Source organism: Malassezia restricta, chromosome III (assembly GCF_003290485.1).
Source record: "Malassezia restricta chromosome III, complete sequence".
Taxonomy (NCBI): Eukaryota; Fungi; Basidiomycota; class Malasseziomycetes; order Malasseziales; family Malasseziaceae; genus Malassezia; species Malassezia restricta.
Window position 1 is genome coordinate 443,428 of NC_040195.1, and position 14,881 is coordinate 458,308.

Sequence of the window (14,881 nt, forward strand, 5' to 3'; positions counted from 1 at the left end):
CTCGTTGGGCTATGGTCGTGCAGCAACTCTTCGCCTCTCAAATCACATGCGCATGCATCACTATGAATGTATGCCACATAGTGCAGTATAGTAATCAAGGATACATTCCTGTATACAGCGTGCCATGCGACCCTCTACACAGGCAGGGTACTTTTTGGTGGTTGTGCTTACAGCTCCTGGACAACGGTAGTCTTGTCAGTGCAGTAGATACCGTCAAGGCTGATGTGGTTAGCTTCCATAAAAAATAGCTTGTACATACAACTTGCGGATATCCTTGTTCCGGACCAGCGTCACACCGTGAAGCATGGCGGCACTTTGCGAAACGGCATCAATGTCGTTCTAATATGTTAGCCAAGCATTCAACAAGCAAAATACATACACCCTCAACAAGCACTTGATCCTTCTGGTTCTTGTCGTCCTTGATCGTGACGCCATCGGCCATCTCGACCCTACGCACACGCTTCTCTCCCAAGAAGTTACGGATCTCGACGCTCTTGCTGTCACCAGCAAGAATAAGGTTAATAGGGAAATGGGCGTATACGGCACGCATCTTGTACTGGAAGCCCAGTGTGACACCCTTGATCATGTTAGCCACAGCAGCCTTCGCCGTACGAAGGCAGGCGAGGTGCTTGCGGCTAGCGTGCCAGACGACAAACTTCAGCTTAGTACCCTTGGGGCTCTTCACAAGACGCAAGTCCATGGCCATATGACGGAGGTTCTGTATTGTTAAATAATGTCACAAACATACCTTCTGGAGCTCACCGCGGGGGCCCTTGACCTTCACGATACGCGACTCGAGCTCAACCGTGACGTTGGCAGGGATTTCAAGATCCAAATCCTTGTAGATGGTAAGCATCGCGGATTACTCTATTGTTGTGTTAGTATAAGAGCTCTTGCGTCGTGCGCACGCCGGTAATACACACCTGGAACAAGCGCCGAGATGGGTAGGAGGAGGAGTCCTGCTGCTGCTTGGAACTAGGTAAGACGGTGTGCGCCTGTCTCACATTGCATCACGTGAACTTTTCATAGTTTTATCGACACGTGTACACCACGTGTTAACTCGACCGTCGACACGACGGCAGCGCGGTCCGCTGTGTCATATTGAGTAGACGTTGACGTTGCCTCAGGTGTCGTGTCCCTCAGTTGGGCGCCACCGTTGTAACTTTCGTCGATTGTCACTTTGAGACACATTTTGAAACACGTAAAATAGCTAGCTGTGTTGTGTATTGTCAAACTTTTGTTCCATGTATCCACGCACATATGGCTATGGCCAAGTACGGCCGGAGGGTTACGGGTACGCTGGTGCGTTTGGACCGTACAGCTATGGGGCATACCCGCAAGCACCTGCCATGCCTCAGCCTAATGGTGTGAGCGCCTATGGTATGCCAGTTCTGCCACCGGATCTCTCGAACCCTGCCGTATTCGAGTCCATGTACAAAAGTCACCTTGCTCAGCTCACCTTCAACTCGAAGCCCATCATCACAAATCTTACTCTTATCGCGCAGGAACATGTGCACCGCATGTCCACAGTCGTGGCGAAGCTTGTGGATGCTCATATTATGATGGTACGTACGATTGAGTATGTAGATCGAGTACTTACCTTAGGCGCCACCGCCACTTCGGCTACCTGCGCTTTACCTGCTTGACTCGATTTGCAAGAACATCGGGTCGCCCTACACAGAGCTGTGGGCGCCGCGAGCGTCCACTCTTTTCATGGAGTCTTATCGCGTCGTTGATCAACCCACTCGCCGGCGCATGGAGGAGCTACTAGCCACCTGGCGCGAAGCAGGACCTGGAGGCCGACCTATGCTGGGTGACGCATCTCAACAGGCCATCGAGCGTTCCCTGTATGGCAGTCAAGGTGCCCCTGTCAAGGCAGCCAATGCACCTAATAAATCTCAGGTGATTGCTGACATTGAAAGGCGCATGGCACTGTGCACAAAAGACTTGGCGAATGAACCGCACAATACCCGCGCACGAGAACAAAATGATGTATTGCGTCAGCTCAAAGAGCAAGTTAATGGCTCTGATGTGTCCGCTGAATTGCTTGGCCACATACAGAAGCAACTGGATGAAATGTCGAGTGCTTCGGTGCCAACGGTGCCAGCGCCGGCCCCCACATCAGCGCCAGCCGCTCCATCGGCCTCTGAGCTCATCGCGAACCTTATGAAGGCAGGATTGCTGCCTTCTTCGGCTACTACCACTGCGGCCCCGACATCTGTGCCATCCACTCAGAGCCAAGACAAGGCCTATACCGATTACATCATGTCACTGGATTTGCGCATGGTTACCGTCAACCTATCTCGGCCCGCACCTGAACTTGAAATTCTCATGCAGGAGCACTTGCCACACCCATGTCGGCAATGTGCCAATAGATACCCTGAGGGTGAGGCTGGACAACACAGTCTCGATGATCATTTGGACTGGCATTTCACGCAAAACCGTCGTGCGCGTGCAAGTATAGTCCGTGGTCAAAGTCGTGCATGGTTCGATCCAGCATCGCGTTGGATTCGGAGTGGCATTGATGATGTAATGCCTGGGGCGAGTGGTGCACCTGGATGGGAAGGTGAGGACGCCGAATTCGAGCAAGCACTGCGCGACAAGATTGCTAATGCGTATGTGCCCGTGCCTGATGGCTCTGAACTTGCATCACATACTTGCCGTATCTGCAAAGAGCCGTTCCAAAGTGAGTGGAGCGAAGATTTGGAGGAATGGATATGGCGAAACGCTGTCCTCATCGAAGGCAATCATTACCATGCTAGTTGCTTCTATTCAGCCAAAAGTATGTCAGAAGTCGTCCATGCTGCTCGCTCCACGACGAATGTCAAACAAGGAGAAGAAGACGATGAAGATGTGCAGCGAAAACGTAAAGCCTCGTCCTCTCCCCCCCTGCCTCCGCACAAGAAACCTTTGGCTATGCTCAAGGAAGAACCGCCCCCCTAATCTTGTAAGATATACATAGCTACAAAGACTTGAAGCGCTGCGCAAGCTGAGCCTGCAACTTGTCTGCCGTTGGCAGCGAACGCAACTGCTGCGCAGCGGCTACATCGTCTGGATCACTGCCCGATAGTAGCGGTAGGCCCGTAATGAAAGCATTATATGCAGTATGCAATGGTGTCAAAGTCGCTTGTATGAGCGTAGAAAGATCATTTACAGGCACATAAGCATGAATTTTGCCTTTGCCTAGGTCTAGATTCACATCCAGACTCTGCTGGAACGTGTGCCACGCAGCAAGAGCCTTGCTTGGCGACTTGGCTGTTTGCTGCTCGTAAATCTGGAGCGGCAGTGTCAGACTAGCACACAAAAAAGTGCCGGCATCTTGCACAGTACGCTCCATCAACATGTCCAGATGCGTGCACTTATCACGCAGAGCGTCAAAGTCGCTTGAGACCGTAGCTACGCTTGCCACTGTCCAGACCGATTGCATCGCTAATGACAAACCCGTTGAAAAGGTCGTCTTAGATTCGCACCGTTTTTCTGCTAAAGACAGAAGCTCACGGAGCACAGAAAAATGCCGCCATGCGAACAGCAGAGCATCCAATACATCACCATCATCTCCTCCAAACTTTCCGTCCTGCATGCTGTGCGATGCTTCTTGTACCTTGACTTCAGAAACTTCAATAGCTCGGAGAGACACATGTATGAAATTTTTTGGCGACATGTGTGCGTGAAGTAGATGCAACATATCGTAGACCATCTGCACGGGAGCATACCAGGTATCGCGCTGGTTCTGATCCTCGAAGCTAAGACGTGCTCGATAGTCCAAGTCATCAGCAGATGGTTTAAATGCTGCAACTTTGTCCTTGATCTGTAGAAGAGCACATTTTTCCAGCCGCACACTCAAGTCTCGCACTACTGGTTCCCACCAAGCCGAATCTGGGTACTTGCTAGTGGTAGTGCACAGATGCATGAGCTCATCCATGGTCGCTGAAGCATTTATACGAGAAGACAACCATCTTGCAAGCTGGTCGCCCGTATTTTCCATGATATGTGACACAGCCTCGGTCGCTTTTCGAGAAAATACGTACAAGTACAACTTCTTTTCATACACATACAATGCTTGAGCCACATCCACGGCGCTTTCGAGTCGTTGCGGTAGAGGATCGACATCCTGCAGTTGTTTCAGAGTCCGGGAAAAATACTCTTGTACCAGAGATACGCGCCACTGCATCCACAATTGATCATATTCACGCTGCATCTCACGTACATCCTCACTGGACGGTGCCTGCTGGGCCAGTGTCTCAAGGTGCACATGGAACTTTTCGTGCAATACATGAAACGAGGCATACATCACGCGCTGAACATCATGAGACGAAGGATCCCTCGCATCAATTTCGTCCAAGGGCGCATCTTGCACGAGCTTGGTGCCTGCTCGTTGGAAAGCCAGTTTCACGAGTGTCATAGCACGCACGAATGCGTTTTCAATGCGGATACGGTATACATGTGCATCTTTATAATTCATGTGCGCATCCATAGACTGTAAAGCAAGGCAAAGGTGCTCTACTGCGCCAAAAAATTCTGGCGACTGGATGTCGGCTGTGTCAGACAGCATCGGTGCAGTTTGCGACAGGACGGAAAAGTTCTGTAGGCGCTGCATGATCTGCTCATGCAAATGCTCTAGATTGGTTTGTTCCTGTACCATTGTGCTTGCGTGTTTCATAAGCTCTGACGAGTTATCTTGCACGTAGGTCAGACCAGTACGCAGCTGCGACATGCAATCTTGTGCCTTGCACACACCATCCATTAAAGCCCCCACTTCCTTCATACTCGTGCGCAATGCTTCTATCATAGGCTCATAGTTTGTGCGAGATGCCAGCTCTCTACCCCGTGCTTTGGAAGCCATCCAACAGAACAAGCTTGATTGGGGCGTGCTATCTGGCTCCAAGTCCGCGTCGTCGCGGGCAATCGTGTTCGCTGCGAACGATTCAGCGTCATCAGAGATGAACGCACTTAGCTCGCTCACTGAAAGTCTTTGAGCATCTGTCAGCGGCGCATAATCTGAGAACCACTCCTCCAAAGAGTGCGACGCTGCCTTGGATGCCATGGGCCCAACGACCAGCGTGGCGCGTGGGATGTGTGGAGAAAATGGGAGCCCCTGAAGACCCTCTGTTCCAGCACCATGAAGGCCATCCGAATTCACCAAACAGGAGACCTTTCTGTCATTCAATGCGACAATGTCTCTGCTCCCAAAGAGATTGGACCTGAAGATGTCCTAATTAAGCCGGAAATCGCAGGTGTCAATTGCATTGATACATACTTCCGTTCGGGTCATTTTCACGTTCAACTCCCATTCACGCTGGGCCAGGAATGCGGTGGAAAGGTGGCCCGCATCGGCGAAAGCGTAAAAGATATTCAACCAGGCGATTATGTCGTTGCATTAGCAGGATCTTCCTTCGCCGAGCGTGTCGTCGCTCCGCGCTCCAAGGTCACCAAATTGCCCAAAGAGCTGGATACGCGCACGGCCGTTGCCGCCTGGCTCCAAGGTCTGACAGCCGTGACTCTCACGCACGCCGCATACCAGATCAAGCGTGGAGACTATGTTCTGGTACATGCAGCGGCTGGCGGCACCGGATTGATGCTTGTTCAGGTGGCTAAGGCGCTTGGTGCGCATGTGATCGGAACCACATCGACGACCGAGAAGGCTGAGCGTGCCAAAACGCTGGGCGCTGAGCATGTATTGTTGTACAAAGACGATATCGTTGGTCGCGTGAATGAGTTGACAAGTGGCAAAGGTGTAAACGTTGTATATGACTCGGTGGGCAAGTCGACTTTAGACCAGAGCCTCGAGGTGCTGGCTCAGCATGGATCACTGATTCTATTTGGGGAGTCGAGTGGCGCGCCTGATCCCCTGCCAGTGCACCTTTTAAGGCCAAAAAATATCAAGTTTATGTGCTTTGCGCTCTATGGCTACCTCAATACACAGGAAGAATACGAGCATTTCAGTGGCATTCTATTAGACTTGCTGGTCAGCGACAAGGTCCACGCCAATGTGTGGCGCGAGTACTTGCTCAGCGCCGAAGGCGTCCAGCAAGCCCAACAAGAGCTCATGAGCCGTACTACTACAGGCAAGCTGCTGATCCGCATTCCACCCAGTCCCGATGAGGCCTAGTCTAGAAAAATGAACGCCCAAAGGTGCCACCTTCCATGTTACACGGCTTTGGCGATCCTTCTAGAATCGAGTAGTGAATCAAATTGAGTGCCTGGACATGGTTAGTCACGACATACGTACCTTCAGTGCCGATTTTTCATGAATCACACAGGAAATATTAATTTCATTGGCACCTTGACTGATCATCTCGATGTTCACGTTACCCTCGGCCAGAGTGCTAAACATGCTGCCGGCCACACCCACCATTTGCCGCATTTCCTTGCCAACAAGACTCAAGATCACCATATTGCGCAAAATGCTCACAGTGCCGATGTGTTCTAGCTCGGCGCTCAGCCGCTCAAGCGTACGAGGCCGAAGTTCGGCTGTCATGGCCATCGACACGTGCACCTCTGACGTTGAGATCAGATCTACCACCACGCCATAGCGGTTAAGTGTGCCAAAAATACCGGCAAAAAAGCCGTGACTAATCGTCTTGCGGTTGCTGTGCACGTTGAGCACAAGAATGTTGTCCTTGATTGTGACCGCGGTTGGCATCTTGCGAACCACTTTTTGCGAACGGTGAACAGGTGTGGAAATACCGCTAAGTGGTGGCTCTGGCTGTTCCACATGTCCATCCATGAAAGGATCGTGCTTGATATCATCGTCCACCGAGGGCGTAATGTGATCGGGGAAAATCACGGTACCACAACCCGTGGGATTGTCGACATTCTTGATGCGAATAGGTACAGACTTTTTAATGGCTTGCTCCATTGTAAACGGATGAATGACCTCGCTACCATAGTACGTCAACTCAGCTGCTTCTTCCGGTGTGATGGCTGGCACAAGACGAGCGGTTGGCACTTTGCGCGGGTCAGCGGTGAACACGCCATCTACTTCCTTCCAGATTTGGAGCTCATTGGCTTTTAGACCCACAGCACACAGTGCAGCGCACAGATCCGTATATCCACGACCGACCTGACTTAAAAGCGAGCCAGGCACATTGCCAAAGTAGCCCGTAACAACAGGCACACCCTCGCATTTAAGGATACGTTCAGCAAGCACTGTCGAGAGTCGGTCATAAAAGGCCTGTTCGAGGAAGTTTGATGCTTCATACGCCAAGGATGGAGGTCGCATGATTTCCTCATCTAGTTCATCGACAATCGACTCGAGCGTCACGAGCTCCGCCTGAATGCCGCGATCTAAGAGCGTTGCCACAACTAGGCGGCACGCTAGACGCTCACCCATTCCCATAATAACATCGCGAGATCGCGGAGATACCTCATGTAAAATCATAGCAGCCTGTAAAAACTGATTGAGACACATACAATCATCTGCAATATCTTGTTCCAGTTGCTGTCGCAGTCGTGTATTCCGTACTGATTCTCTCGCGGCTTCAAAATGATCTTCTTTGATTCTTTCTACTGTTGCTTGGAACTCTGGCACGAATTCGGGGCGCGACAGACCCATTTGGAGAGACGACAAAGGCCCCATGCTGTCTGCCTGGAAAGACGACGATAAGGAAGAACGTGAGGAGTCCAGGGTATTGTTTCCTTGAATTGATCGCATTGCCTCATTACATGCCTGAAGCAATAGGTTAGTAGTGCCAAGTGCTTTAGTCTTGCCTGACCGCGCCGAACACACTATAACCACACGGTTTGTCTTGAGATACGATGGGGTAATGGAGTCCACGATAGTAGGAAGAAACTTACCGATGCTGGTTCCTCCATACTTTTGGACAATCCATTTTACATCTTTTGATGATACTTGTGACGACGCCGCTGTCATGCTTGGAAGCTGCAGGGTCCGTCCACGTTCGACGCTATTGAGTCACTGCAACACTCGCGCTTCGCACTCATGGAGATTCGATTACGCACGACCCAGTGGAGGTCAATTGCACGTGATACGACGTGGCCAGACGCGTGTTGGTATTTTCCACGTATGTCAGGGGCTCAGTGGCTGATCGGCCTCTGCCGGTCAAATCGACAATCGATTTTTGTTTCGCGCCTCGACTGACGACACAAGTACTTACTGTGCTCGCATGGATCCAACGGACCCGAATCAACTAGCGTCGCTGGCCTCTCTTTTTCAGCAGACGCTGAATCCTGAGCAGCGTAAACCAGCTGAGGATCAGATTGGGCAACTGCAGGCCCAACCTCGCTTTGGCTTTCTATTGCTTGCTCTTGTTCAGTCAGAGTCAACGTCCACGGCCATCCGCCTCGCTTCTGCCATTCAATTTAAGAACTTATGCAAGACTAGATGGAATGTTGATGCGGAAACAGAGGACCCTGTCTTCAGTGCTATAAGCGACGATGAAAAACAGGCAATTCGGCAGCAACTTGTGCCTGTGCTCGTGTCACTAGCTAGCGCTTCGACCCCTAGTCAAGCGATCCTGTCGCAGATGAATGAAAGCGTTGCGTTAGTGGCTTCGAGCGATTTCCCTGAAGCATGGCCTGCTTTGATTGATGAACTCGTATCCCAACTTTCTACCGATAATCACCACGTCTTGTTGTCAGTTCTTGCTACATCACATGCTATTTTTAAGCAATGGCGCAGCCAATTCCGCTCGGATGCATTGTACTCCGAGATCAATTTGGTGCTTGGAAAGATGGCCAACCCTCTGCTTGAATTACTGCAACGTATGCATGGTATGTTGCTGGACCCATCCACACCATCAATGACCATGCAACCATTAGCGCTATGTCTCATGTTGCTTTTGCAACTTTTTTACGACCTTTCAGCGCAGGATCTCCCGCCTCAGTTTGAAGATGCTATACCAATGCTTTCTCCTATGTTCACAAGCCTGTTATCTTTTAGTCGCCCTGAGCTGATTGGCGATGAAGAGGACGTGGCACCCAGTCCACTTGTCAAAATTCGCAGCAGCGTATGTGAAATTTTTGAGCTGTATGCCAAGCGATACCTAGACGTACTGCCACAGCTTCCTGAGTATGTTCAAGCGGTTTGGGACATGCTGAGCACGTACGGTCCATCAGAAAAGTATGATGTGATTGTGAGCAAGGCAATTGGATTCTTGTCTGCTGTCGTTCGTATGGGTAACCAGCGCGAGCTGTTCCAATCTGATTCCACATTGGAGCAGTTCTGCACGGCCATTATCTTGCCTAACATTCAGTTGCGTGATATTGATGAAGAGATCTTTGAAGATAATCCTATGGAATACATTCGTCGCGATCTTGAACAGAGCATTGAAATTGACACGCGACGCCGAGCAGCGTGTGAGTTTGTACGTGCGTTGCTTGAGCAGTTTTCCACCCAAATAACAACGATCTGCTCGCGTCACATCCAAATGTATCTTGCAGAGTACCAAGCAAGCCCTGCTCAAAACTGGAAGCGAAAAGATGCTGCGATCTATCTATTGACCTCGATTGCAGCGCAGAGTTCGACCATGCAACATGGTGTATCGTCGACTAATGCGCTGGTAGACGTGGTCCAATTCTTCTCTGAGCACGTCCTTGAGGACCTGCAACCGGACAATTCCATCGCAAGGGCCCAACCCATTCTTCAAGTGGATGCTATTAAGTACCTCTACACATTCCGCAATCAACTTACCAAGGAGCAGCTTTTGTCAGTACTACCACTGCTGGTGCACCACCTGAGCTCTAGCAATTACGTGACATGTACTTATGCCGCCATTTCAATTGAACGTATTCTATTTATCCGTACGCAAGGCCAACGGCTTATGGTCTCTAGTGACATTGCCCCATTGAGCCAGCGGATGCTAGAGGCTCTTTTCGCCACCGTTGAACAACACGAAACTCCTGAAAAAGTCGCGGAAAATGACCATGTCATGAAGTGTGTGATGCGCGTGCTACTTACTTCCAAAAACGCGGTAGAACCTTATTCTGGCGAAGTGCTCTCACACCTCGCTTCTATCGTGCAGTTGACGAGCCGAAACCCGAGTAACCCACGCTTTACGCAATTCTTGTTCGAGTCCGTGTCAGCGCTTGTCAGGCTCGCGGGATCTTCGACGTTGGCTCAACTTGCCACCATGGAAGAACGATTGTTCCCAGTTTGCACTGATATCCTGCAAGGCGACGTAGCTGAATACATCCCCTACGTCTTTCAAATTCTCGCGCAACTTCTAGAAGCTCATGCAGCTCTGAGCACCGAGCGTGCCTTGCCCAATGCATATGCCTCACTTCTTCCGCCACTGCTTATGCCTGCTTTATGGGAAAAGAAGAGCCATGTCCCAGCCCTTGTGCGCCTCATCAAGGCTTACTTGTTGCAAGCACCTATGTACCTCGTGCAAAATGGTCACATTGAGTCGTGTCTTGGTATTTACCAGAAATTGATCTCCAGTCGCTTGAACGACACATATGGATTCGACTTGCTGCGCGCCATGCTGACTCACTTGCCGTCGGAAGTGCTGTCACCGTATATGCAGCCTGTATTGACGCTTATGCTTGTCCGCCTGCAGTCAAGCAAAACGGAAAAGTTCTCGCAGCAGTTTGCCTACTTCTTTGGATGCTTCTGCGGTACTCAAAAGCCAGGCTACCCAGAATTGGTCATCCAGGCGTTCGACACAGTGCAAGGTGGACTGTTTGGTCAGCTTGTTGAGAATGTAGTGGCGCCAGACCTGACCAAGCTCACGGCCAAGCAGCGTTTCGATACCGCAGCAGGTCTCATTCGTCTGCTCACAGACAGTGACATCATGGCATCGACATATTCTGCTGCATGGCCTGTGCTCATGACGAATATACTGCCGCTCTTGTCGCAGAGCACACCTGCTGCAGATGAGGCAGTGGATGAAGATGCTGAACTAGATGAACAAGGCTTCCAGGCCAGCTTTTCGCAACTAGCGGCAGCAGGCTCTATTCGCGACGCTTCGTCGCCAAATACAGTGGCATGGGCAGGCTCTGATTTGTGGGCTTACTTGCTACGTCAGCTAGCTGGCATGAATGCTCGTCGCCCGGGTACACTGAACCTGCTTCTTCAACGCATGCCTAATGAAGCACAACTGCAGCTGAATGAAGCCCTGCAAAAGGGCGGCATCATTATTGCGTAGTTCGCCGTATTTTTTCTGTGTACTCGAGTCATAGCTATGACCAGCATAGGAATGAAAGAAGAACGTCGTAAACAAGTGTGCGTATTAAGCACATGGGTTCAATACTACCACCTTGATGATCGGTGGACTCTTTTCCATGTCGGACAGAACGTACACATCCAGCTCTGTCATGGACGTAATGCGTTGTTGCCGTGATGAGATAGCTTTGGGAGAAGGAGCATTCGTGTCTCGTGTCTCTTTTCGGGTGCTGGACAACTTGGTACATTGCGCATCATCGATTGCCTCACCAAGCCAAGCCATAGAATCGACTCCGCTCAGCCATGTCAACGTGACAGAGTAGGTCACAGGGTCCCAATGGATATTTTCCACGGGGAGACAATCAAGATGCACACGTTTTTCGAGAGTGAATGACGGGACAAGTATATCCATAGATGAAGCATTGACTGACATGACCAAAGCGCGTCGTGCTTCCAATTCACCTGGTCTCAGCTCACTCGTGTCTTTGAGCCATTGACACAAGTACAAGTGAGCACTCTGCATCTCAGCAGCACGAACAGCACGATTCTTCACGGTACATTGATGCGCGAGTTTGGAAAGTGTGTCGGTGCCTTGATGCTCTGCGTGTAACGTGCCATCCAGCACCATATCGAGCTGGCGGTGGACACATACATCTGAATACCGCTGGAGTGGAGACACGAACTGTGTATACACAGGCTCACCGATGGCGTAGTGCATAAACTTGGTCGCATCGACCAATGCCGGCGTATAGAGTTTTGAGTCAGACAAGGCTCTCTGAGTAAGAGCATTAGCCACTGACCGAGAAGAGGCAGGCAAAATGTTCAGTGCGGATGCCAACGTCATCGATGACAGGGACTCGGCTGGTAGTCCCAATGCTTGGAGACCTCTTGCAAGTAAATTCCAAGCTCTTTCGGTCGGAACATCTTGTCGCTCCAGCAGCGCATTATCCTCGAGCGCGGCGGCTAAGCGGTGCGCCACGGCCGTGTTGGCTCGAACACAAAACTCATCCACCAACAAATGTGAAAGCGATTCTGCATCTGTGCAGCAATGGACATCCGTAGGGTGCTGCTTGGCATCCAAGTCAAACTCGAGCCATGTGCGCGGAAGACTCAGACCACCGCGTGCCAAGCGCTCAAGCCGCAATTGCTGAGCTTTGTCCAAAACAGCACAAAGCGCATCAGGCGCCACCGGGAACGACGTGGCTTCTCCCAGTAATACGCGGTCAAGCTCTGCATGAGATGTCATATGCTTCACATGCACAATCGAACGGCCAATCCAAATGTCGACGACACGATCCGATTGAAATGTGAAGACCACAGACTTAGCCAGTGCGTCAGAATTCACATGGAGTGCCGCGATTCTTAAAAGATCAGGTGGCAGCATCTCGAAAGACTCCTGTACAAGGTGCACGGACGCACCACGGCGACGCGCTTCGCGGTCCAAAGCACTGTTGGCTTGTAAAAAGTAGGTGATGTCTGCCACATGTACACCGATAGTAAAGGAGTTAGAGCCGTGCAAATCCACCGAGAATGCCATCTGACGTGGCCCACGACCGTTCAGAGTAAAAGCAGAAAAAGAGCGGCGTGCTTCATATTCATTATGAGGAATGCTCCATGATTCAATTGTTGGCACATTCCGGAGTGCCATATCAGAGAATGGTGTAACAATATCATGACAGTAAGAACGCAGCAGTGCTTGTGATTCTGCATCTAATGACCCAATGGGGCCGACACGGTCGACAAGTGAGCCGAACGGATGCAACGACGTAATCGGCCAACGCTTAATGCAGGCAAAAAACAAGCAATGAGCGAAACTTTCTTGCTTCTTTTCATCCCAAAAGTCTTCAGGCGCTTGGTCGGATGGAATAGCAATTAGTGGCACGCGCTTGTCGGACGGACGGAACCAAATAATTTTGGGACGTGATAAACCAGCCGCACCGATGGGAGGACTATCACATTCTCCACGCTCAGCTTGTTGTTTTTCTTTTGTCGCAGCACTGCTTGGGCGCAAAAGTGCTAGTGTACCTGGGAAAATTTGACCAGGCATGCGTTCAACAATGGCCACCACATGGCCAGCCAAAGGAGGGGGACCAGTTTCGCTTTCCTCTTCGTCTTCTACCAGCTTGAGCTGGGCACCTTCCACTTCAATATCATCGCGGGCTTTGTCTGTTCGACGTCCAGCAGGATGCGTCGAAATACCGCTGGCAGGCACTCCTTGGCTAAATTCTTCTTTGCGCTTCTTCTTGTCGGCCTTGTCGCGCTTGGTCTGCCAGACCTCTTTCGCGTTTAGCAGTTCGACAGCAACAATGTCACCTTCCAGTGCACGATTCCGGTCTTTTGAACCACTAATAAAAATGTCTTGACCAAATACTTCAGTCGTGACCCATGCATCACTGCGGTTGCGTTTGTTTATACGCAGAACACCAACGACAAGCTTACCCGCAAGTAGAAGTAAAGGGAGGCTGTTCTGGGGAAGGTAACTGCCAAACAATGCACGGCGAGGAGCTCCTGATGCATTCGAGCCTATGCTGGCTGAGCGTCCATGTGACATTGACCTATTATGCATGTTAGGTCCAATGTGGTGTCGGCTCCGGCGAAGCGCGGCTAGCTGTGCCTGGGCCTGTGGAAGGCCAGTAAGCAAAGTGTCCATCGCTGGTGAGTGGAGAGCGGCACTCGAAGCACTGCTTGAGCGTGCGTGACGCTGTGCTGCACGTTCTTGAGGCGGAGAGTTCGAATGTTTATCATCATATTCGTTCCATGTTGCACTAAGATCCAAAGTGTTCAGATTAATGAGACCGCCACCAGCCATTAAAAATTTTGGGGACAAGTCAGATGTGAGCTGCTGCGATGCCTGTCGAGTATACCCAGTATGCAAAGAGGATGGTGTACGGTCATTGTAGGCAGATGGAGGTATCATGGCATGGGACTGCTGTGGCGGCATAGGTGATTCGGACTGCGAGCGAGGAGGGAACGTGAAGTTGGAACGAAGGGATATTGACTCATTTCCAATAGGGGCCCATGTGCCACTCATAGGGGTAGGGTGATATCTGTTCTCCATGGACATGTTTCTTACGGGATGACGGGTTTGTGGCAAATCTGACGACAAAGACATACCTGGCTGAAGCATTTGTTGATGGAATTGAAGCTGTTCATGTTGCCGTTGCAATTGTTCAATCTGATGCTGTATCGCCTGGCGCTGCTGCTCAACCTCCTCTGATGCAGACATATAGTTTGGACGAGATGAGGGAAAACGGAGGTTCTGACCCAGGTCATTGCTTTGATGATGGAAAGAGAAGGGTGTTGGGTGTGGCGGTGACGGGGCAGAACTCGGCCAAGTACGGGCTGAAGCTGCAAGTGCCGCACCAAACGAGTCCAGTGCATCATGTCCCCATGTATTGCTCGAAGGCCAAGGATGGACAGGCGCTACCATGTCAGCATTCCTATCTTTGTTCAGAAGAGGTGCATCGTCGTCAGCTTCTAGTCCAAGCTGTTGCAGTTGCGTCCGCAGAAGTTGTTCTTGCGCCGATGGTAAGCGCTCTATACGACCCATTCTATCATATGAGCCATCAGCACCTGTTTCCTGCACATTTGGGGCTGAAGCTGCACCGTCAGATGACGATGCCATCGTATATATGGGCCTGTGGGAGAAAGATGCACGATCAGCGCTGGTCTGTTCCTTCAACCACGTGGAGCAGCATCAGGAACCCATGCGAGGGCACATGTCGGCCGATCTTGACTAATACTTTGGCGTTGGCG

At 50.9% G+C, this 14,881-nt stretch overlaps 7 protein-coding genes across 7 annotated transcripts; 3 read left to right on the forward strand and 4 right to left on the reverse strand.

Moving 5' to 3' along the window:
* Positions 1–167: 167 nt before the first annotated feature.
* MRET_1876 (large subunit ribosomal protein L9e) lies at positions 168–856 on the reverse strand (the record flags this gene model as incomplete). Its single annotated transcript, XM_027628503.1, has 4 exons — positions 168–219; positions 260–339; positions 380–718; positions 749–856. The coding sequence occupies 4 exons, from the start codon at positions 854–856 to the stop codon at positions 168–170; spliced, it is 579 nt and encodes a 192-aa protein (XP_027484715.1).
* Positions 857–1,244: 388 nt separating this feature from the next.
* MRET_1877 (pre-mRNA cleavage complex 2 protein Pcf11) lies at positions 1,245–2,943 on the forward strand (the record flags this gene model as incomplete). The annotated part of the gene is made up of 2 exons (XM_027628504.1): positions 1,245–1,565; positions 1,606–2,943. 2 exons carry the CDS (start codon positions 1,245–1,247, stop codon positions 2,941–2,943), a joined length of 1,659 nt encoding a protein of 552 aa, XP_027484555.1.
* A 19-nt stretch (positions 2,944–2,962) lies between these two features.
* MRET_1878 (conserved oligomeric golgi complex subunit 3) lies at positions 2,963–5,044 on the reverse strand (the record flags this gene model as incomplete). Its single annotated transcript, XM_027628505.1, has 1 exon — positions 2,963–5,044. One exon carries the CDS (start codon positions 5,042–5,044, stop codon positions 2,963–2,965), a length of 2,082 nt encoding a protein of 693 aa, XP_027484789.1.
* A 75-nt stretch (positions 5,045–5,119) lies between these two features.
* On the forward strand, positions 5,120–6,109 carry MRET_1879 (NADPH2:quinone reductase; the record flags this gene model as incomplete). Its single annotated transcript, XM_027628506.1, has 1 exon — positions 5,120–6,109. The coding sequence occupies one exon, from the start codon at positions 5,120–5,122 to the stop codon at positions 6,107–6,109; it is 990 nt and encodes a 329-aa protein (XP_027484788.1).
* Position 6,110: 1 nt separating this feature from the next.
* Positions 6,111–7,873, reverse strand: MRET_1880 (aspartate kinase; the record flags this gene model as incomplete). The annotated part of the gene is made up of 2 exons (XM_027628507.1): positions 6,111–6,200; positions 6,230–7,873. 2 exons carry the CDS (start codon positions 7,871–7,873, stop codon positions 6,111–6,113), a joined length of 1,734 nt encoding a protein of 577 aa, XP_027484279.1.
* A 253-nt stretch (positions 7,874–8,126) lies between these two features.
* On the forward strand, positions 8,127–11,108 carry MRET_1881 (exportin-2 (importin alpha re-exporter); the record flags this gene model as incomplete). The annotated part of the gene is made up of 1 exon (XM_027628508.1): positions 8,127–11,108. The coding sequence occupies one exon, from the start codon at positions 8,127–8,129 to the stop codon at positions 11,106–11,108; it is 2,982 nt and encodes a 993-aa protein (XP_027484668.1).
* An 84-nt stretch (positions 11,109–11,192) lies between these two features.
* Positions 11,193–14,750, reverse strand: MRET_1882 (protein SSD1; the record flags this gene model as incomplete). The annotated part of the gene is made up of 1 exon (XM_027628509.1): positions 11,193–14,750. The coding sequence occupies one exon, from the start codon at positions 14,748–14,750 to the stop codon at positions 11,193–11,195; it is 3,558 nt and encodes a 1,185-aa protein (XP_027484277.1).
* Between the last annotated feature and the right edge of the window lie 131 nt (positions 14,751–14,881).